A 23,701-nucleotide genomic window follows, 5' to 3' on the forward strand; every position below is an offset into this window, starting at 1 on the left:
TCCATCGTTTTCTTTAGATGCATAATATCCAAGAACCTATCCCAACCCCAGATCTAAATACCACCTACAGACTTGTACTGTAGACACTAGGCATGATGGGTAATCACTTCATCCACCTCTTTTTCATCATAATGCACCCATTACTCTGGAACAGGGTCAATCTGGACTCATCAGACCACATGACCTTTTTTTTTTTTTATTGAAACGAAGTCCAATCTTTATGTTTTGTAATGATTGTAGAAGGAATGAGAAGCTAGTCTGCAGTGTGTGTGTGGTGTGTTTTTGCAATATTCAGCAAGTGATGGGTTAAATCTAGAGGTTTGATTTCAGTGTGTGTTGCATATCTTTGTATAACAATGTATATAGTGATAAATAAATTCTTCATCATCTTATTCTGACAAACCAGAGGAGCAGCTGCAGTGGACAGCCTCCATGCTCTCTGCCTTCAGAATCTACAACATCTCACCATTCTTTTTATTTATTGAGCTGTATATGTATCTAGGTGTGTTTGGTTAGATTGTGTATTTTGCACATTGATGCTTTAACCCATCAAGACCCAGTGTTACTTTTCCGGCAGTTCCCAAATGAATTTTTCTCTCTATTTAACCTTACTTAAGCAATTTATCAACATTTATTATTATATTATCATTTGTATTTTGTGTTTTTTCAATAAAAAAAATCAGGTATTTTCCCAAATTTAATTCACTGATCATGTAGATGTTCATAAAATATCAGATTAAAGTTAACTGTTGTAATATCAGTAACAGAGAAAAATGAAGAAAATGTGTCTTTTTCAGTTCAGTCACTCATTAACTGAACATAAACCAAGTGTCTCCATCCACTGTCCTTTCCAAAACTCCATGGGTTTTTACTGGTGAATCAATGTTGTAGAAGATGATGGTGTTTCCACGGTAACTACAGAACCTCTGAACGTCCAAATGGGTCATATCTGATGATCATGAAAAGATGAATAACTGTATTTTAAACCAGTTATTTGCATGGATTGACGGAATTAGTGGATCAGAAGTTATTAAACAATTTATATTGGTAGATGATTTGGGGTTGCCAGTGGTTGTTTGGGTCTTTATGGGTTAAAAAAATCAGGAATGCACTGTTTTTTTTAGTGTTTTGTAGCTACTAAAATATTCCCTAAAAAATGGGAATATTATATTATTTTTCTAACCGTGTTCCTACATACAGTCATGGAAATAATTATTAGACCATCAAAAGTAATCAAAAACAATGGTTATACTAACTCCTCTGTGTGTCATGTGACTAAAACAGACAGAAACAAAAACATGGAATGCCTAAAAGCACAGTTTTTGGCAGTACAATACGATAGCTATTGATGTAAGAACTTAAGGTTATAATTATTTTGGTTATTATCAAGAAAAACATGGAAAATGACTAGATATCATCCCTGAAATTAAACTCTTATAAGCTATTTTTGTTGTTATCATTATAGATAGATAGATAGATAGATAGATAGATAGATAGATAGATAGATAGATAGATAGATAGATAGATAGATAGATAGATAGATAGATAGATAGATAGATAGATAGATGGATGGATGGATGGATGGATGGATGGATGGATGGATGGATGGATGGATGGATGGATGGATGGATGGATGGATGGATAGATAGATAGATAGATAGATAGATAGATAGATAGATAGATAGATAGATAGATAGATAGATAGATAGATAGATAGATAGATAGATAGATAGATAGATAGATAGATAGATAGATAGATAGATAGATAGATAGATAGATAGATAGATAGATAGATAGATAGATAGATAGATAGATAGGTTGCCTGTCTGTGTACAAAGGTTCTTCTCAACACATGAGTCTAAATATGATTTATGAGATGTTTGTAAATTTGTTGTACAAAAAGCTAAAAAAAAAAAGAGACAAAAAGAAGATGTATATCTGTTGTTGGAGTTAAACTATGGAATGAGGCCAGCATGGATTTAAGAATGTGTAGCCCATTTTTGACATTTAAAAAAATGATACGTAAGGCAATTTTTGAAGGATACAATTGTTAAGCTCTAACAAGTAACAGGTAAATTATATATTTTTGACTCTACATTAAATTACCATTAATTTGGTGGTTAAGTTTTCTGTTTCTCTGGTTTATTTTCACCTTTTTATGTTTCGCTTGTTTGTTTGCTTGGATACATTGTTTTTTTTGTTTTTTGTTTTTTTCTTTTTCCTATATTGGATGCTGGGTAGCTGAATTTGTTATGTAGGACAGGCATTAATATAAGCATTTTGCTTCTGCCTGTGCGTTTTCAGTCATTAACCTGTTGGTAATGTCTGTAATGTTTGAAGTGCTGTTGTTGACGCTGGTTATTATGTGATGACTGAATAAAGAATTTCATCATCATAGATAGATAGATAGATAGATAGATAGATAGATAGATAGATACAGGGTGGGGAAGGAAAATTTACAATGAACATTTAGTTGTTTTTTCTCAACAGGCACTACATCAATTGTTTTGAAACCAAACATATATTGATGTCATAATCATACCTAATACTATTATCCATACCTTTTCAGAAACTTTTGCCCATATGAGTAATCAGGAAAGCAAACGTCAAAGAGTGTGTGATTTGCTGAATGCACTCGTCACACCAAAGGAGATTTCAAAAATAGTTGGAGTGTCCATAAAGACTGTTTATAATGGAAAGAAGAGAATGACTATGAGCAAAACTATTACGAGAAAGTCTGGAAGATACTATTAAAGAAGAATGGGAGAAGTTGTCACCCGAATATTTGAGGAACACTTGCACAAGTTTCAGGAAGCGTGTGAAGGCAGTTATTGAGAAAGAAGGAGGACACATAGAATAAAAACATTTTCTATTATGTAAATTTTCTTGTGGCAAAGAAATTCTCATGACTTTCAATAAACTAATTGGTCATACACTGTCTTTCAATCCCTGCCTCAAAATGTTGTAAATTTTGCTTCCCCACCCTATAGATAGATAGATAGATAGATAGATAGATAGATAGATAGATAGATAGATAGATAGATAGATAGATAGATAGATAGATAGATAGATAGATAGATAGATAAGCTTTATTTCAGACACATGGTCCACATTAAGAAGCAAACAGACAAATACAAACACAAAAAAACCCAAAAACCTTTATACTTCCAAGAAGCAGTCATACCAGTGTTTCCAGTGTTTGCCCAAACAAATGTACCTTTAGTTGTAACAGGCATTAAAATGAACAAGAAATTGAAGAAAACAGGTGTGGGCTAATTTTTTTTATTTATTTATTTTTTCCACGACTGTATGTCAGTTTATGGTTGAAATCAGTGGTATACAAGTGAGTCTTTTATTTTGAAAGTGTCGGCCGGAAGTGCGTCTCTTCTTGCTAGCTTTGCTCCAGTGGCTCTGCGAACAGGGAGCCCGCTGCTGCCACCTCAACATGGAGTAGCGAGAGCCCTGCATTTACTGCTAAGAAACGGAGCCTAAAAGGAGAAAAGCACGGCGGCTTCTGTTCACTTCATCCCCGCAAGTCCCCGCAAATGCTACAACGGCTACCATTTTTTAAAAGCGTTTAAGCTAGCTCGGCTTTTCTTTGAAAGATGGCGAACGACTCTCCAGCTAAAAGTCTGGTAGACATCGACTTGGCTTCATTGCGGGTGAGTACAGCCGAACCGAGCCAGTATTTTGGTTTTGTTTTGGGAATAATTCTAATTAATGCGGCTCCATACAAAGGAAGGAGGTCTGTCTGAGTGATATAAATGAGTTTTGAGTTGTTCTCCGATGTGGCTGCTTGTTAAAGTGTTGAAAATGACCGCTGAGCCGTAGCGAGGTGTTGCCAGTGTCTGGTTTTCCTTTGTTCGAGATGCATTTGGCATGTTGGATAGACCAGGGCGCAACAGCTGGCTCACACTGGACACTGTTGTTTATTCAAGAAAACCCTTAACACTGATTTTTCCTCACACTGAAATATCTATCTGTCCTTTGCTTTTCAGGATCCAGCCGGGATATTTGAATTGGTGGAGGTAGTTGGAAATGGCACCTATGGACAAGTATACAAGGTTGGTTGGAGGCGCAGTGCATGGCCTGTCCTGTTTTCACACTGGGGGCTCAGCACATCCAGGGTTGTTTTCCTCCCTTATCCAGTCTTGGAACAATGAAGGAAAAAAAAAAAAAACACTCATGCTTTTCAGACGCTCCAAAAGCATGGGATTTAAGATGATCAACAATGTGAGATTTTAGTTGCAGTAGTTGTTTGAGTATCAGTGGGATTATATTTGATGTGTTCAGCAGGGAGGTTATGTGTAAAGAGTGAATCAGACAGTCTACAGTCTGATGCATCACCTATCTTACATCACCTGCCTTACTGAAACTAGGTGAGGCAAGGATGGAGAAATAGTATGTCATGAGCTGGCCTCACTCTTTTCTTTCTGTAGTTTTTTTTTTTTTTTTTAACAAATCTAAATTTCATATCCCGTGTATGAGTTTTCCACTTCACTGGATGGGACTCCCACTCTCTGAGCCATCTGCTCTCGGTGTCACATTTCTGTGTTGAAAATTAACATTGCGGTTGTTGAAAGACATTACCAAGGACGAAGAAACAGCTTGTTGAAGAATAAGTAGTCAGATGTGTTTGGTTAGGGGATGGCCTAGGGTTGAGGAGTCATCCGTCCCCGCTTGGTGTTGTAATGTGTTGTTGCTGCTGCAGCGAGCTTGTCAGTCAGTGGAGGCTCCATTTTGTTGCCACCCCTTAGGATGACATTTAACCACATACATATATGAACAGCAGACATTTACTCAGCTGTAATAGACCAAAAAACATCAGTTTGGCTTAAGCACTGAGCTAAGCTGAGTATTTAATTCTTACAGCCCACTGTGCTCCAGTGACCTGCATTCAATCCCCCAGAGTGAACTCCCAGGATCTCCCCTGCATCACCTCGCAGAGAGATGTGGATGTGCATTTATGCATGCTCATATGACCTGAAATCAGGTCTAGAGACTGAGCACTTTGAGTCAGATGTAAAGAGAAGATGCAGATGATGGTCACTGCTTTTTATCTGACAACCAGATGGTTTTGATCCGGGCATACGGGACACAGAATTACAGCTTTTCCCTCTTTTTGTCCCTTAATCTCTTGCTCCATTCACTGTCCACTGCTAATTCTATTTGCAAGTGCTGCTGTGTGGGAATGGAGCTTGTACAAGAGAGGGCTGTCAGATTAGCTCTGCAGTTGACACAAAGACATGCATGGGATGAAATGTCTCTGGTTCACTGTAGTCGAATGCTAGAGGTTGCTGCAGGAGCTTTCTGTCGATCAGCTGTCGATCGTTGCATTTACTGTCACCGTTGGATGAGCATGTGGCCTGTGAGCATGTGCAGTGTGGTGGTGGTGGAGGAAAGGGGGTGGGCTGGTAGAAGAGCAGCTGTCCTGCCCTAGACAGAACCTGCCCATGGCTCTCACAAAGCTTAGTTTGTCTCCTAACTCTTTGGGTCTCCCTCGCCTCCCGTCCACCACTCAGCCAGTCAGTTAGGTCCACAGAAAGGAGGTGTTTGTCTGCAGGGTTTCAAACGCCAACCGACTGAATAATCACAACAGCCCCCCAACTGAAAATGGGGTGGAGTTTCTTTCCCCTCTGAGGCCTTTTCTGCTTTGTCAGGCACTTGGTCACAGTTTGCAAGCCCCTTTTAGACAGCCCAGTGTGACCAAGGTTCTTAACTCTTTGATTTGTAGTGACTTTTGATTCTTTTGAGACATTTCCCGTAGGGTTCTTTGTCATTAGAGACAATGTAAGGACTAAAATTCACAAGTTGCTTAATAGATAAACCTCAAGCATGTAAGTGCAGCTTTTAACTTTGGTTTTATAATGATTCTAGAGTGCTACCACTGATAGCTATTTTCAGTATTGATTCATTGCATAAGACTTAAAAGATCAAAATATAATGCAAAAACCCCTTTTAAATTCTTGGAGCTTAAAGGGAATCTTGGCAAAGCTTGTTTTGATGAACTGACAATCCCAAACCTATAGATATTTTCCTCAGTGTTATTTTATTTCCATAAAATTAGCAAATCTTTACACTTGTTTGAATTACATTTTTGGTATTATTGGTTATTTTTGACATTTATACCGGTTAGCTAATTTTAAAAAGAAAAGGAAACTAGAAAACAAATCATACTTGAGAAGCTTTACATGTTTTTTTTATTCTTGAAATTATAAAATTATTATTTATACTTATGCTTTTATATCAGTTGCAGTTGAGATATTATTCTATCCATTAAAAACAATTTGAGTTAAACTTGCTGACCAAGTTTTTCATTTTATCCCATAAAATTAAAGAATAAAACTGCTCTCTAAGACCCAAAATGCCATGTCAAGGTTGTTGTGGGCGTGCTGTGCTGCTGGCTCTGTGACTACAGCCTCTGCCAAGAGGGCAGCCGCTGCCCCTGGACAGGTGCCAGATTACAGTCTGAAAACATAGCACAGCAGCCCCTGACTGACAGCAGTTATGAAAAAGACGTTACAGCTAAAATGCCCCTTTTAAATCACTTCGCATTGTTTGGGTAAGCTTGCTAATCAAAAATGGAAACTAGATTTCTAATCAGCTCTACTGCTTATACAGTATTGACTGTGTCGTTTTTACCAGAAATAATTAATCAGTCTGTCTCGTTTGTTCTTTAAGCTCTAGTGTGTAAGATTTAGGAGGATGTAATTGTAGAAATGGAATATAATATTCCTAATTATGTTTTAATTTGTGTAATCAGATCCTGTAGTTATACATATTCTGAACACACAAAAATAAGAATTATTGTGTTTTGTGGTTTTGTTTGTTATCTTAGAAGTTGAGGTTAACTTGGATGGTTTATATACAGAGGGAGTTAGTCATGTTTTTATTTTTTCAGTTTTATGACAGATTCTACTCTTACAAGCCTTACCATTACTTTCTAAGTTTCATTAGTTGCTCAAATTGCCCTCAAATTGCACAAATATAATTTATGTAATGGAAAAACGACAATTTTGGCAAAATTCTTGTTTTTCGATGAAAAGATTTTGCACTGGCAAGAGGTGGTTTTTTTGGGCGTAGCGAAAGTGGTCATCATATCATGCAAAACTGCAGTGGAAAGACCTTTTTCTGCAACTGGAGTCACGTGAATAAAAAAAACAGATGTTGATAGCTGTTACAACAAGCAAAGAAGAAACGTTTTAAAAGAAACATGGCGTGATATGTGTGGACACACCAGGAAATCGAATAATTTAGTACAGGATAGAGGGGTAATATATAATAATAATAATAATAATAATAATAATATTGAATATATCTGTAAATCAACGTGATATTTATGTTTGTCACCATGTTTATGGAATGACTTCTCTTGTCATCTCACAATAATAAATAAACAAATCACTCATTTGTGATTTAACCGAAAAACCGACATTACGCACTTTTGTTTTTTCGACATTTAGTAAATCTCGGTAAAGTTTTGCACAGATGTCCAATGGAAAAGCCACTACTGTGGACCAGAGTTAATATCTCCCTTAACAAATCATCAACAACTGTCAGAATAAACAATGGCTCTGTCTAGGTACTTGGGTTTTGTGTCATCCATAGGACAGGTGTTAAGCTCTTTGTGATCAGCATCTTCACCCTGAGATATAACTAAATAACATACACGGAACCTTTATGAATATATATGTGTTTGTACATGTTAAATGTGATTGAATTGCATGATGCATTTTTGAATTCAGTGACCACAGGGATTCCAATGTAACACCAATTTAATGGATTTTGACCAGAAACAGCTGAAATGTGGGTTTTAATTTCCTTTATCTTAAAGTGACGGGTTTAAATTGCCCTTTTTATTTCAACCTCCCAAGATACAAAGTTTACTTTTGGATAGAATAAAGAAAACCATCAATTACCAAATTATAACTGCCATCTGAGTTACTTCATTATGGTTTGTTTTCACTTTTTATTGCATCTCTCTCTCTCTCTCTCTCTCTCTCTGAGTTTATGTCCTACCATCCCTCTCTATCAGCTGGAAGTGAACCAGTTGGCTCAGTCGAATCTCTCAGGTGCCTCACTCAACATACAGGGATCTTAAAAAATGGGGGAGCGATATGATAACACAGAAAAAGGCATGATGATTCCTCAAATTGTGCTTGGTATGCAGGGAGGATTGTCTCAGCTCACAGAATGGCCTTATATAGTCAGGCCTGAGGCAGCAGAACCCACTGGCCCACCTCCCCATATGCAGTGCATCCATGGGGTACACACCAAGGTTCTACCAACTCGCATTTTCACACTGTCATGATATCGTGTGCGAATGTGTTCATCCAACGGTTGGCCCTAAAGTGAATCGTCTGGCTGCAGCAGAGCCGGTTTGGAGCGATGCCAGCAAGATCATGTGGTTGAATCCATCTCACCAAAGCGTGTGTACATGCTCTGCAGTCTCCACCATGGATCATCAGTGGCTATTTTTAAGAGTTAAACTCCATTTCATCCAGGAGGCTTAGCGCAGCCTTTCCCATTACTGTTCTTCATCTCCTTCCTTTGTTTTCTCTGTGAACCTCAGGGGCAGCCTCGCCCTGATCCTCAGGACAAGAAGCTCCATCCTCAGGGGGTCTAGCTCTGCCTGACGGGCCTGAGGGGTGGGACCGCCGCTGCTGAGGAGGGAATGGAACCTCTTGTGCAATCTGTTAAATGCCCACCAGTGCCATATGGTGCTGGGCTAGACTGGTGCTTACCTCAGGGCTGTGGTTGTCACTGATCAAAGTAGTGAGGTGGATGTCTGTTTTAGAGATGATCAAATGGAAGATTGGAGGTTTTATGTAGTTGGCTAATAATAAGAATATTACAGCTGCATGTTCGTTTAGGTAGTCTGTTCATTGTGATGGGGGTGAAGGATGGGATTTATGTCTTATGAAGATATGAAAACTGACCAAATTTGTAATATTGAATATAGAATATGCACAACATTGCTTGTGCTGGGCTTTTTCTGTGTGTTTTTTTGACATGGTTGCATGCAAATGGTTCAGTTTCGAGACACACCAACAGAATTATGCAAATTAAGTTGTGGAAACATTACAATTAAAGGCCACAGTATCACTAATTTATTTCACAGCCTAACATCACCCAGTGCAGTTTTATTTAAAAATCACAGCACGCTATGTTGTAAAGAAATGCAAATATCATAGTCTCTTAAATATATGATGATGTGAGTTTCTAGCCCTGGTGGGAGATGTCATCTGACTTCACTTTAATCCTTTAATTTAGTGACCCCTCTCCCGCTGCTTGCAGGGTATCACAACCTGCTCCTCATAAAGCCTTTTTCTGTTTATCCTGAAGCCTGGTTAACACTGGGTTGCCAATATTCCATTTAAAGCTTTCATTTTGGCAAATGGCCCTGAAATGTTTGTTATTCTGCAGAATATGTCACAGCTGAACAATGGACCCTCTATGAAAAACACATTCAATTTCCAATATGTTAGTTCTGGGAATTACAATATATTAAAATGTAATGACTACAGTGACAACATGAACAGGAGAATTACATCAATTGAGACTGGCAGTTAATGATTCTTTTCATTATCATGCTCAATGTTATTAGGGGTGTAACAATTCTCAGCTGTTCAGTCTTTTTCCAGGGTGTTTAAATAAGGAAAAAAGGTTACAAAAACAGGAGAAAATGATTTAAATCAGAAAATGGAATTAAATCAGTTACTTGAACCCACTCACCATGTAACAACAATTGGAATTTCAAGAACATGAAAGAAACATGAAGATAGATTGATATAAAATAGTCATAACATTTGCATATAAAAGACAATTAAACAGGCATGCTGGTGCAAAAGAAGGGAAAAAAAAGTCTGCTGTTTACAAAATACATAATTTACTCCAGACTGAACATTCATATTACAGGTTTGGTCTTAGTTTTAGAATGGTTAAACCCCTGCTCAATTTTCAAGGGGACATTGAAATGTTATATTGCCTTTTTCGTCTCTCTATAATGTTGGTCCTAACAAATATACCTGATTTAAATTGTCCTATTTTGTTAAACCCACTTTTATTAGTCTTTGGTACATTTATTTGTGTATTTGGGGACCGTAATAGTTCAAAAAGTTTGAATTTGAACCCTCCAGGTGCTGCAAAGCTATCTTTATATTCATTTTGGCAAAAATCAAGTGGATTTCTACCATTTGTTTTAATTCCTGATTAATTTGTTACGTTTTATAACTAGTTACATGACAACGTTTGCACATGTAAGGTCAAGACTTCCAACAAACATTTCTCTGAATGCCCCAGAATTGTTTATCAGCAGCAGCAGTTGTAGTAAAAACTGAAAATATCTCCAAATTTCGAGCTGATTACCTAAAATGTCCAGTTGTTGGTTGTATTAACGAACACAAGTGGCTGAATGGGACAGAAAGGACGGTCAACAACCTGGAGGGGGTGGAGCATGAAGTGGCTCATGTGCATTTAAAGGGCCAGCGCTCAAAATGACCTTTCTCGTGTCATTACTCAGAATTAGGGTTGAAGATGGACCTGTGGAGTTTAATTAATGAAGAATTCAGACCCAAGTATAGCATTTACAGTTTATGTAGACCACAGGGAAATGAATTAAAATGCATAATTCCATTTAAAAAGGCAAAATATCACTCCTTTAATCAGTGCTATTGGAGAAGTTACTGAACTGATGATGTCGTTTCCTAATGAAGGACTCCTGACCTGTACACAACACACTTAGAAAGGTCCTTGATGCTGATTGGTAGAGCATTTCGGTCTTAATCAGGTAGTGTTGAATGTGTCACCCACTTTGCAACAGCAGCCAGGGTGCTACCAGTGTGTCACAGCTTGTTTTTCCTATTATCTCCACACTGTGCAAGCGTGTGTTGGTAGTCTTTGAAAGAGTTGGAGGAGTAAAACACTTGAAGCGCAAATTAAAGCTGCACATTCTGAATCCTGCTGAACACACACTGTCCGTCTCTTTTGTCCCCCTCTCCCCCACAGTGACCCTCTCCCTAATGGGTGTCACAAGACCCACGTCGTTCCCTCACCGGCCACGCTGCACGAACAAAACTCTCTGTGTCTGTGCGTCGAGCTCATTGAGCCACATCATTACCCGAGTGGTGTTGAGATGAGACACAAAGGCGCAGGCAGACAACACAGTCTCCTGCCTGTCTTTCTCCGATGCTTTAACTTGACAGCTCTTTTGTTGTCCAGATCACGTTTCCTTTAAGAAATGTCTTGTTTTAATGCGCTAATGGCTTGAGAGAAATGGGTCCTCATATGTAATGGGCCCACCTCGGTGCTGGCCAAGTCCAATTCAGGGATTTTCTCAAGAGTAAATTCTTCATGTGTTCCCATGCAGCTGAAGCCTATTTCCAAGACAAAGCTCATCCTCTGTAAGGTCTGTGAATGGCATCATACAAGGGCTCAGGCTTTTTTCTCACAGTAGGAAATCCCTATTGTTATTAACTATCTTAACAACTTAAAAGGGTGGCAAAAAGGCAGATTAAAAAACAGATTACTTGTAAATTAACTCATGAAGTCCTCAATTACAGACACAATACATGATTTAGTTGCAAGCTCATGTTTTTTTTTTTTCGTCTTGAACTGTATCTAATTCCTGTTTAGTCATGAGTAAAGGCTCCACTCTGCATCTTTGATCTGTTACAGCAGTTCACCACTGCACTGGGATCAATAGAGTTATATCAGCTGGTCTTCCCTCTCACAACCCAGTGCTCTGCCCCCTGCTGTCTATTTTTACCCCCTCTTATTCTCTCCTTTTCTCCCCTTTCAGTGTCCTCTCTGCATTGTCATCCTTCTGTTTCTGCTGTCTCACGCTTCGTCCATCCCTCCCTCAGCCTCCACCTCAACGCCGTGCTCTCCCAGCTTTGTCTTTGCCGCTTTCATCAGTACTTCTCCGGGGAGAGTTGGAGTAGAAGCAGCAAGGTTGAGGCTGTGTGTGTGCGTGTGTGTGTGTGTGCATGTGTGTGTGTGAGAATTGGGTCAGTGTGCTGGTATGCAGCAGTGTAGAGTGGTAGGGAGGCAGGGGTAAGGCGCAGCCCTGGATGTCATGTGCTGCTGCTTACTGCTGATTGATCATTTCTTCCCTCAGGATTCATCTGCTGTGCAAGCCGTAGGAAAAAATGTTTGCGCATAAGTCATCAGGGAAATGATGAATTACAATTGCTCTCATTACTCTAATGAAGTAGATTTTTTAAAAGTGCAGTTTATTTTGAGGTGTGTAATCTGCTGAGTACAAATAAGTCTCTGACTACATTCCAGTTAATGACATGATTTATGCCAAGATGGCAAGTCAGTTGCTCACTGCATGGCAGGTGGTGTTGATGAAACGCCACATACATGAACAGAGTACAAAAACTATTTCAGTGTGCATTGCACGGTTGGTTCACAGGGTATTTCCAGCAAATGGTTGATATTTGTGCCTTTCTAAAACAGTAATTCAAACACAGACAATACCTAAATCACAGACATCCCCTAATGATAGTTGAAATGCTGTTTTGAAGCATGTAAATTGTGATTTGACACTAGAGCTGCAACCAATTAATTGACTCAAAGTGATCCAAAAAAATCATTCAACCACAATTCTCCTGAATCAAAGCTTTGTTTCCTTCATTTCTCTGCTGTTAAACATTGATTCCATTGTTGTGTTTCACATGGATGCTTATTGTGAGGCACAAGGAAGCTTCAGTTCAGGAAAACTGCAATAGAATATCTCCCTTCAATCAATTCGAGTCGATTAATCGAATTGGGAGTTTTTGCATTGGCTTCAAGCACCTAGTCGATTAATCGGTTGCAGCTCTATTTGACAGTAGTCACATAAGTAACCATATTTGTCCAAAGGGGAGGAAATGCAGGAGCCTGATGAGTCAAAGCCATCTGCAAGGGGTCATTGGTGAGCTAATCCTAAATGATAGTTTAGTGACACAGTAAAACAGTATATTCATCAAGTAGTACATACCAAAGTCATTTTACAGTCTCGTTAGTGAAACTGGTTATCCACAACTATGTAAAAAAAAAAGGGCATTTCATTAAATAAATCAAAACTCTGAAAGTCCAACAGTGGGAGGTGAACAATCTCTCGCACAGATCTATCAAAGGCAGACATTACAGCTTTTATTTGACCTGGGATTTTATTAATGGAGGAAAAAAATTAAAGATGGACCACCAGATTACTTATTAGAGCTTCTGAATAAAAGGGCTGAGGCCAGAATGACTCCTGCGAGGGGTCAAGCCCATTACATATCGAATGAGGCCAGGGCTTTTTGGAACCATTATCAGCAGCCATCAATGTTATTACAACTTAAAAAAACTAAATCACATGCTTCATTTTGGAGCTGAGGTCTTTGCCCGCTGTGTTCTAGTAAATATTAGCTACCTCGTTAAGTTACAATCGGAGACATAGCAATTCTGTGTTGGTTAACACTGTTTATTCAATCTCAGTTTGGATAGAGGTTGTGTTTTTCAATGAACATGTTGGTACGACTGAATAATAAGTAGAGCAGCATGAATAAAAATCATTGTCAGCTTGTGTGATTATATAACCACAAAAATGCAACATTATCCATAATATGTGCAATATGATTAAAGTTGAATACATTAATATTGCTTTTATGTAAATCTAATTTTACCAGTAGTTTTTTTTTTATCACTTTCTTTTTATTGTTTCTTTTTTAAGAACATGTAGCAAATATGGACATACAGAAGGAAGACAAAAAAAAGAAATACAAACCTCAAAAGAAAAAGAACATAGTGGATTGCTGTGTCTCTACAGTTTGCTCCAGTGTTGTTATCAATAATATTGTCCTTATCCTGTCGTTGTATAAACAGACCATTTCTCCCTCTTTTCTCAACATTGTTCTTCTTGAGTCCTTATCTTATGGGTCAACACTTCCATTACATACATCTCATTCACAATTTTTTGCCAGTCATGCTGTGTTAGTGGATCTGCTTTTTCTTTTTTTACCAGTAGTTTTACTTGGAATGAAGAAGAGAACAATGGAGATGGAGTTATGAATCAATCAGACTACTGGGACATGTCACAAAGTATTGATCTAGACAAATCTGGTCAGGCTTTGTAAGAAGTATTACTCATTTTAAAAGAAGATCACAGCATTTAGCGTAATACATTTTTTTTTTTTTTTGGTTGATTAAATGCCCAGATTTATTTAGTATAATAAGGTATTTATTATTTTAAAAATTCACTATTAGTTGGTGTTTAAGTTAAATATTCCAATTAAGTCTTTACGCCTCTTCAAGTCATGTGTCGGTGGGTCTGTCCAAACGCTTTCTAACTAATCTGAGCTGCCTGTTTGTCACCTCCTAGGCCTCCATCTACTCTGCCAGTTCAGATGTCACGTTAGATCTTCACATGACCCTTCAGGGGAGGGTCATCCATCCCTCATTTCCACAGCTGTACCACCAACACCTGACAACAAACACACAGTCAGGGCTGACCTTTAGGGCCTAGAACTGGGGCACCCAGCAGCTCTTTCTCTTACCTCTCTGTGTCAACTAACAACATGAAACCCAGTTTGTTTTGCACCTATACGGCTAGGTGAAAAGTGTGTTGCTCAATTTCCACATAAGTGCCTAGTTGTGATGTCAGCGAGCCTCGTAAGAAGATCCAGCCAGTGTTTTGAAATCATTGCTAACTGTGATTGATAGCACATTAATGTGGAAGGAGTGTGGAGGCAGAGGTTCTTTGTATTCTGGTCAATCAGGATACGAGCCGTGTGGAAAAGTGGATGGGAAACAGTACTCCTCCTTTGTCCATGCTGACTCCAGGGCAGACCACTAACGATACTGCCGAGCATTACAGCTCACAATCCACCCCAAAATGTGAATCATCCTTGTCCTATCAGCAGCCTTAAAAACCTTTTCCAGGATTTATATACAATACAAACAGAGCAGACACTGGGACAGCAGCTGAAGTGTATTTACTTTAAGTGGCTCATTTAATGTTCAGATTGCACAAACCCCTTATGTCAGCACTCTTTAATAGAGCAGCCTCTCTTATTGAGTCACTAGCATTGAGTGAGATTTGTTCTGCACAGCAACACTGTTAATTGAGCCCTTGTAGAGGAGAGTATTTGGTTTTGGGGTAGATTTTTTTGCTCAGTGTGTCTGGCTCTGATGGCAGTAAGTCAGTCAGTGGTTTAGTGCAGAACTGGAGAGAGGCCAGCGGCACATCTGGCCATGGTTAAGAGGAGTGGAGATGGAGGCGAGGGAGGGCTCAGTGATAGCTCAGTTCCTCAGATAACCCCTCTGTTGCACGGCCACGCCTTGTTGGTTGCTTCAGGGGGCCCTGTGGAACTCAGCTGGTCTGTGTAGCAGGGGCCCATCCACATGACACTGGGCCATTTAGAGGAAGGAAGCGGCTGCCTTTGATAATGATAATAATCGCATACTGCTTTACACCATGTAGAGTTCAAGTTTAATCTACCTTTATACAAACCCATTGGTCACAGGCTATTTCCTGGTCATCCTTGTCAATGCCATGTAATTTGTTTCCTCGACATTATTAAATGGATGTTTTTTTGATGATGCTTCCAGCCTTTTTTACATCAAGGTACTGAAATACACTGTGCTCTTTAATATATTATGTGCAGCAATGATGAAATATCGTATCCTGATATGTAATTTCATGGCATATCACAACAAAGAACAACATTCTCCATAAATTTAGTTAATCAGTTCTTCATATAAAGTTAGCAGAAACCGTAAAAAGCCTATTTCTTTATACACTTTCAATTATCCATGCAAAAAAATAAAATGTTTCCTAATTTCTTAATTTTTTTAGTCTTATTTGGACGTTTTATGCTAATTTACAACTGCTGACGTAACAAAATATGATAATAAAGTCAACCATTGTATAGTTTAACAGTGCATTATTAAAATCTTAACATAAATATTGGTTGATGAAACACCAAATTTAGTCATTGAACAAGTTTGAACTAAAGCAGCGTAAAGTGTAACAAGTAAACAGAACATCACATCATCTGTGGCGTATGACAGAACTCAAAACATTGTCCAAATGCTAAAAAGAGTTGGTATAAATAGTGCAGTTTCCAGTGACAGGATAAAATGATAGTGCTGTCTGAAACAATAAAAAAGATGTTATCGTGTTTGTTCACACAGCCTAATTGCAAAAACTAGTGTTGAAAGTGTTGCAGACCTGGCTAATAAATCAGAACAGAATAAAAGTATAAACTTACTATTGACACTATCATTTTATTACTCCTGTGTATATTTTAATGTGGCATTCATTTTACAATGTAGCACATAAATATTTTCAGTGGTATTGAAACAGAGTTATCTACAGTCATTACATTTAGAATGATTTATGTTATTTACTTTTTAAAATGGTAAATACAGCGAACGTCATGTTTTCCAGGCCCTCCAGGACTCTACGAGTTTATTTATAAGGGATTTGGACTCCATTGTGCTCTGTTGCACAGACTTGGCAGTTTTCTTGTTGTCCTTATTTCAAGCACAATAGCGTGATGGTGTGAGGGGATTAAGGCAAGCCAGGGAAACTTGTGTATAAACTCATGTGTGATTGTTGTGTTGTGTAACTCGCTTGTTTTGTAGTATCCAAATGCAATAACCTTGTGGCCTAGAAAACCCTCAGTGAGAGACATTTATGTGACTGTAAATCCATCTGATATGCAGAGAAGAAATCATAGGTGTAAAAAATCCCTTCATCTAAATGAGATGATCTACTTATTTCTTGTAAACATGACTTTCAGCCCCACCTGTGAAGTGTCCAAAGTGGTACCAGCAGCTCACACACATGGAGCTGGCAGTCATAATGTCAGCTACACTGTTGTTTTTGTAGCGGCGACCTCTGGGATCAAAGTGGAGAGGATTAAATTCATTGTAAAGTGTCCCTCTCCTGCCCAGTGAACAGAGAGGGCCCCTAAGCCTGCATGGCTTTTATTGTCATAATCCATACAGTTTCAATTGACTATGGAATGCACTGGCTGAGATGAAGATGGTGATGATGATGGTGGGAGTGCTCTTATGTGTGTCAGAGCTGGTATGAATGTGCTTTTACCTCCTGGCGCTAAAGGCCATATATTGATGTCTGCGTCTGTTAGCCGACTGCAGCATCGTTCCACAGAAGGGGAATACCCTTACCCGCTCCCACAAATGTCCCATGCTTTATCTGCTCTCTGGGTAGGGGGTGGGAGGGAGAGGCTGCACAGAGGCCTCTATTTCAGTCCTTTGTTTATGTTAGGAGTGGCAGTAGGGTGTTAGGAGAGCAGAGGAGTCTGGGAATGTTGGGCCCTACAGTATGGCTTGGGAATGATAGGCCTGCTGTGGTATCTGTAGCCCCTTTCAGACATAGACATGGAACATTCTTGGCTACATGCAGTTGCTGAAGTGACTAAAGTTGCAAAGATAAGCGAATCAGGAAAAAAAACTCAGCAAAAATGCAATAATCTGTTATATATTTGTCACTTGTGAACAGAAATGCTTAAGTATTGTCCCCGAAATATTCGAATTTGGTGTTTTCATTTGTGATATCTGAATTCAATATCTTTTGGAGTTATGAATTGCAATGGTTGCCCTTTCAGCATCATTGTGACATGAACAGGAGTACCTGAAACTCATTTTATTTACACATGCCATACACTAACTAATTAGACGTAGTTGTGGATGTATGGGCCATGCAGTCACACCATTTGACCAGTCAGATGAAGCTCCACTTAGTCACCTCATATATCGCAAGTCACTGAATATTGGACATTGTTACCTTATATTTATAGGCTTAACATATCTGGGTAATTGATCAGCCATCCATTATTTACTTGCAAAAATGCCAAACTTCTGCAGGGTCCGACTTCCTCAACGTGAGGATTTAATGATTCTCATATCTGATAGGGTTGCTTGAATAAATGTTGCACTTTAAAGTCATTGTCTATGACTGAATAGACTTATAACAGCCTTAAAAGTAAGTCGGTTTCACACACTGACTGCATTATCTTCTGTTGCTTCGACATTCTAAAGATAATACAGAGAGCAGTACAGGCTGTTCACCTTACGTTGTTGAAGCCTTCACATCAATTTTACAGAAAGCATTTTGAACTAATGTTGCTTTGAGGAGTTTTCCAGGAAAGTGTCCACGGTGCTCATTCTAACAAGTGACCAACATGTTAAAATTGCTGTCAGATGTTTAAAAACACAAGTCCATGGTGTTTTTTTCAAGTTCATATGTTGTGGGATGATGGAAATAATTAAACCCTTGACTTCATCATTACCTGTTGTCTGTTAGTATTTAAAACAGTTAAAGTCTATTTAATTTGGTGTTCCACTAGCTGAGCAAATGGCAGTGTGGTATTGCAAAAATGAACATGCTTTACAGCTTGTAAATGTATCATATTCATTAAATACGGTATTACCTTCATTGAATACACTAGAGGAGCGTGCACTGGAATAGCAGGGTGCATTTGCATTGCACGGTTTCTATCAGTCACACATAATGCACACACTTCCTGAGCTCATTAATCATGATAACCCAGCTGACAGTTAATAAGAGAAGTGTGAATGCTCACCTCTGTTTTGTCTCTTCACAGGGACGACATGTCAAGACTGGACAGCTGGCTGCCATCAAGGTCATGGACGTCACAGAGGTAAGATGGAACAAAACACTGTTTGTGTCCACGTCACACTGCTGGCATTTACAGGAGTCTCCTTTTTAAATGAAAAGCATTGAGGAAAACTGGGCATACTAAGTGCCAGATATTTTTTCGGTTGATAAAACTTAAAAACAAATAGACAACACCATAATTTAATCTGATCTTTATCATAGTTTGGTTGCAGACAGTCTTTTACATAGTGGTTTTTCCAGTTGTCCCAGGAAATTACCATTAGTCATGTCAGGTGTTATTGTGCAGCTGTGTTGCAACAGTGAAACTCTAAGTGACTAGGTGTTTGCGTAGGGTTTTATCGACTGTTTCTACGCCAGAGGATTGGTTGTTTATCTTTGTAGACTTAACATAATGAAAAATGAAATACTGTATGTACTCAGAAATATGCACATAAGATTTTGTCTTTGCTCCCATTGTCGTGTCAGTCTAAAACTGACCCACATTCATTCTGATCTGACGTCTTAATGTTTTAGAGCTTACACAGACATAATACCATGCTCTGTAATGAGCCCCCCTCCCTGAATAAGAAATAACAGGGAGAAGGACATAGGCAACAGGATGCTTTTTGACTGAAATGCGTCATTCAGGCTGCCCTCAGCTGTGGGAGGTTCTGTCTGCAGATGAGAGGACACATACAACCGCACATGCACATATGCATTAACACAAAGCAGAGCTGCAGTGGAGGCCAGCAGTGCCAATCGCCCACACCGTCATAGTAATGATGGAGGAATATGGGTGCAATCGCATGCACACATACACCACCAATGAAGGTTAAAGCCTGGGAGTGGGTCGCTCTTTCAGCCCTGAATTTTTTTTTAAATTACAAGGACAAAGACATAGGTTTTACAGGCTAGTTTATGTCATGTATTTTCATGATAAAAATCTGGAAACATCTTTATAGTTCATGTACGGTATATCTGCAATTAGTTTAAGCATTTTCCCATAAAATTCAAAGGAAAAGAAAATTCAGGTAATATTTCTTGAAAGATATGTGGTAGTCAGTTTTTTCACCAAGACCAACAAATTTCAATTTATGATTGAGCTACATGAATATTATACAGCATCAATGTGTGGTTGCAAGAAAAGGAAAATTATGGGACTTTTTTTTTCTTTTTTTTTTTTTTTTAATGACAGCTTCTTATGTTTATTCAGCTGATTTATGGAGTGATGATATAACGTGTCACCAGTTTTCTGGAGGGTTTCTTGGATGTGCAATACAAATTTTAATCAGTTCAGTGAAAATAAGCAATTATTGAGGCTTACAATACAGATATTAAAGATGAAATTTGGCTCACTTCATAAATTCATAACTAAAGATGTATTTAGTGTAGAGTGTCAGGGTTTTGCAAGGCCCCTTGAATTTCCACGAGTTTCCAGGTGAGGTGGTATGTATTGACCCTTACTGTAAACAGTTAAACATCATGGCAGCAGATAACCTGCCCTGACTTGCTGCTGCCACTCCTCATGTAAACTGACATCATGTACAAGCGAGTCAGTCACTGGATTTATTATCACATGGAACCGGCATTGCGAATATTTCCCAACAGTTTCCTGCTGACAGCACGCTGAGGTGTGGCTTTTATACAGGCAGGTACTTGGAGACAATGGGGCTTCTGTTGACTGAAAATCATTTGGAGCGTAAAGCAGGTGCTCAGACTGTGTTGTTGGCGTTAGGCCTGTGTCAGTGCATCAGCTAATTAGCATCTGAATCCTCTCTTTTGCCAAAGTAGATGTAATATTTGTTGTTTTTTGTTAATGCACAGAAGCAGACCTGATCCTGCAGCTTGGCTTTGTTTTGTGCAAAACACTAACAGAGGGTACATGGCTTTAAGACTGGCTTGTTGTAGTAACCTTCCCAGACACCTGTCATAACATACATCATGTTTTATTACCTGCACATGATTGAACAATCCATCATGTTTTTGTCACCTACATCCATCTGATAGAGCTAACTGCCAGGCCTCACACTGTGTTTTTTCACTCAGTGTCTGTAGGTGTTATGCAGTGACAGAATAGTACTTCAATCGCTGGGATTCCTTGAGTGTGATTTGAATACAACCAGAACATTTATTCTGAGACTGTATTGAATTTCATATTTTACACTTTTTATGTACATGGTCACCCACTAAAAGGGTGTGGAAGTATTGAAATAGGTGAATAAATTCATACAGGTAGTGCAGGACTTAGCATCCATATAAATGTTCAAGGATTTGTGTCTGCAAGTCTAAACAAATTCTTCAAAGCAGGGTGTTATCCTCAAAAAAGTAGCTGTTGCAAAACATTAATCGACGACATTCCTGATATTGTCAGTTAGTTCCGCCATGCAATCACAGCGTACCATTTTCATTCTCTTGACCACCTTTTTGTAAAGTTGGTGCTATGATACTTGCATCTGTGCAAAAATCTGCTTAAATCTTTTGTCATGTTCACAAGTAGGTGTCTTTATCTTCTAACCAGACATCTAGGTTGTTTCTTTGTGCATTAACTGTTGGGTACGGGTTTGTGTGTAATACACAAAACTATATAAGACCTTTTTAGCTGCTGCCATGTGCACACATGTCCAAAGAATGTCCCTAAAATCTAATATGAGAAGATCAGAAAATGCTACTTTCCAATTCAGAAAGCATGCTGTTTACATGGAATACAGCCAAATTTGGAAAATAAGTGTGCATGTAATCGTAGTTGCAGAATCACTGAAAATGAATCATCCATTCATCTATTTCATTGTTTTTGTCTGGTTAGTAAATTGTCAGTATGTACTGCTTGAAAGGACTGAGAAAATGCTACAACAATTATGAATCTTAGCCCATATTGTTCAGTCTTGTTTTCCACCATCATTTCATTATTTGCCTTGTAAAATTCTCAAAGGGTATTTACACTGATTATATTGATAACCTTCTCTAAAGGCATAAAGCATCACCTGGCGCTCGTTCACAAATTTTTTATTGAGCGATGTTGTCTCCTCTGTCCTGGCTCTGCAGCTCCATCCACAGTCATGCTGGATTGTCCACTGTCACTCTGACCCACATTCTCATGCTCCACATTCTCCCCCTGTCCTCTGCTTCACGGCCACAAAGGCCCGAAGCTAGAAGCAGATGCCTTTCTACTTTGGGCTTCCTTTAGTTTATATTAAATGCAGTTTGAATCCTCTGTTATAAAGCTAATGGGGGTTGGGGTGGCTACTGTGTCCTACATGTTGAGGAGCCCTGGTTGTTTTTGCATTTGCAACAGCTGAGAAAGGGTAAGAAACAGTGGTATTAAATTAAAAGGTGATTTAGCCAACAATAAAACCTGGACACTATATAATATATTATTGATGAAAACAATACTTGACAGCATGGTTTTCCACACTATTAACACATATTCAAACTTTTAGGTGTTATCCCAATTTTGTCTTTCAACTGCAAAACGTATTTATATTGTGTGAGTAGAAACGCCTTGTGTGCATGTTGAAACGTTGTTTTTCTTCTTCTTTCTTGGCTTCGGTTCCACTCCTCCTCATCTGTCTTTTTTTTCCTCCCTCTGACACACATCACCATATGATTGTGTCTGTCTTTCCCTCACCATGTGACTTGTGGCAGCGCAGCTTTCACAGTCGGGAGTGTGATAATCCAACAGCTGCACAGCAGAGAAGAGGGGGAGATAGGGGGAGGGTGGGAGGAAGGGAGGGAGGGTGCACAACAGAACGGCTTACGTCAACTCAAAACGAGTCATGCAGGAGCAGCATGGCCGCCTGCATAGACTGCCAACTGCCATTTTGCTATAGGTGATGCCTCCAGTACAGTGTGCAGCCTCACCTTGCTCTGCGTCTCTTTGTCCTGTGCAGCTGGTGATAATTGTAATGAAACCACTGAAATTTTAACCCTCAAACCTCACACTGCGTACTCTGCAGTGATAACATTGTACAGCCACCCCCCACCTTTACTTTCTCCCCCTTCCTCCGGCTGCACTTTCTATAGGAGAGGCCATGCACCCATAAAGCAAACCACTCGCGGGCTGATCCCTGCGTGTGCTCAATTAGCGTGTCACGGTTAATCATTGTCACGTTGCTATTGGTTTGTAGCACCGCAGTCAGTTATGACCTTTTTGTGAAGCGGACAGGTCACTGCTTCCTTCCAACAGAGACCATCTTCTTCATGCAAGCCACATCTGCAGAGATGATTAGAGATGATTTAGCCTTTTAAACTCCGGTTAATAACTGATTTCCCAGTTGCACCTCGTACCTACAGGGGTTTGTGCGATTATCAAACTGGTTATTACTGGTTTGAGCTCTTATTACTCTCCTAGTAATTCATCTTTGACTTGATATTTACCAGTAAAGGTTAAAGGTAGAGTTTTTCCAGTCAGTACTTCAGCCTACCTTTTATTTATTAATTTCCATGCAGGTACATGGATTAATAGCTTTGCTTCAATGCTGTTTCCCGAACCATAGTTTTTTTGCTCACATTTAAACCACAGTATACAATACATAATGGTACAAAAAATAGTTTTTCAGCTCATTAGCAGTTTTCCACACTTGAAACAGTTTGCCTACTTACCATGTGAAGTTGTCCATTAACCTAATCATGAATGAAAAAATATGCACAAGCTGAATGTGACTTGCACTTTAAAGACCCTGCAATTTGCTATATAAAAGATAGTAAACAAAACCAGTCATTTTTCAATACTTGATGCAATTTAATCATGTCATAAAAGTGTTGAAATTTGATAGATTTTAGTAGAACTAGTATGATGCAAAACCCAAAGACCACCAATAGCTTATACTTGGTTAGATCCTCAGTGTAATTAGGGGTGAATGAAATGCATGCACTCATCTTGTTTTCTTGAGCTGATGATAATCCTAACAGCTGCACTTGGAAAAAAAATCAAAAGCAGTAGAGAGAAATACGTGTGTAGAGGGCTTTGTTGTTTTCCAGAGGGGGAGAAAAAAGCCATGGATGACCCTTTTGGAATAAATGTACACTATATCTGTGCAGGATCTGTCATTGATCTTATACGTGTTTGATGTTTTAGCATGGATT

At 38.9% G+C, this 23,701-nt stretch overlaps 1 protein-coding gene across 1 annotated transcript in view; it reads left to right on the top strand.

Moving 5' to 3' along the window:
* The first annotated feature begins 3,401 nt into the window (after positions 1-3,401).
* Positions 3,402-23,701, top strand: part of LOC115436254 (mitogen-activated protein kinase kinase kinase kinase 4) — a 48,471-nt gene continuing 28,171 nt past the window's right edge. Inside the window, 3 exon segments of the mRNA XM_030159052.1 lie at positions 3,402-3,662; positions 3,999-4,064; positions 18,606-18,662. Of these exon segments, the coding sequence (XP_030014912.1) occupies positions 3,606-3,662; positions 3,999-4,064; positions 18,606-18,662 (180 nt within the window). The 5' untranslated portion in view covers positions 3,402-3,605.

The sequence above is a fragment of the Sphaeramia orbicularis genome, chromosome 2 (genome assembly GCF_902148855.1).
Source record: "Sphaeramia orbicularis chromosome 2, fSphaOr1.1, whole genome shotgun sequence".
Classification (NCBI taxonomy): Eukaryota; Metazoa; Chordata; class Actinopteri; order Kurtiformes; family Apogonidae; genus Sphaeramia; species Sphaeramia orbicularis.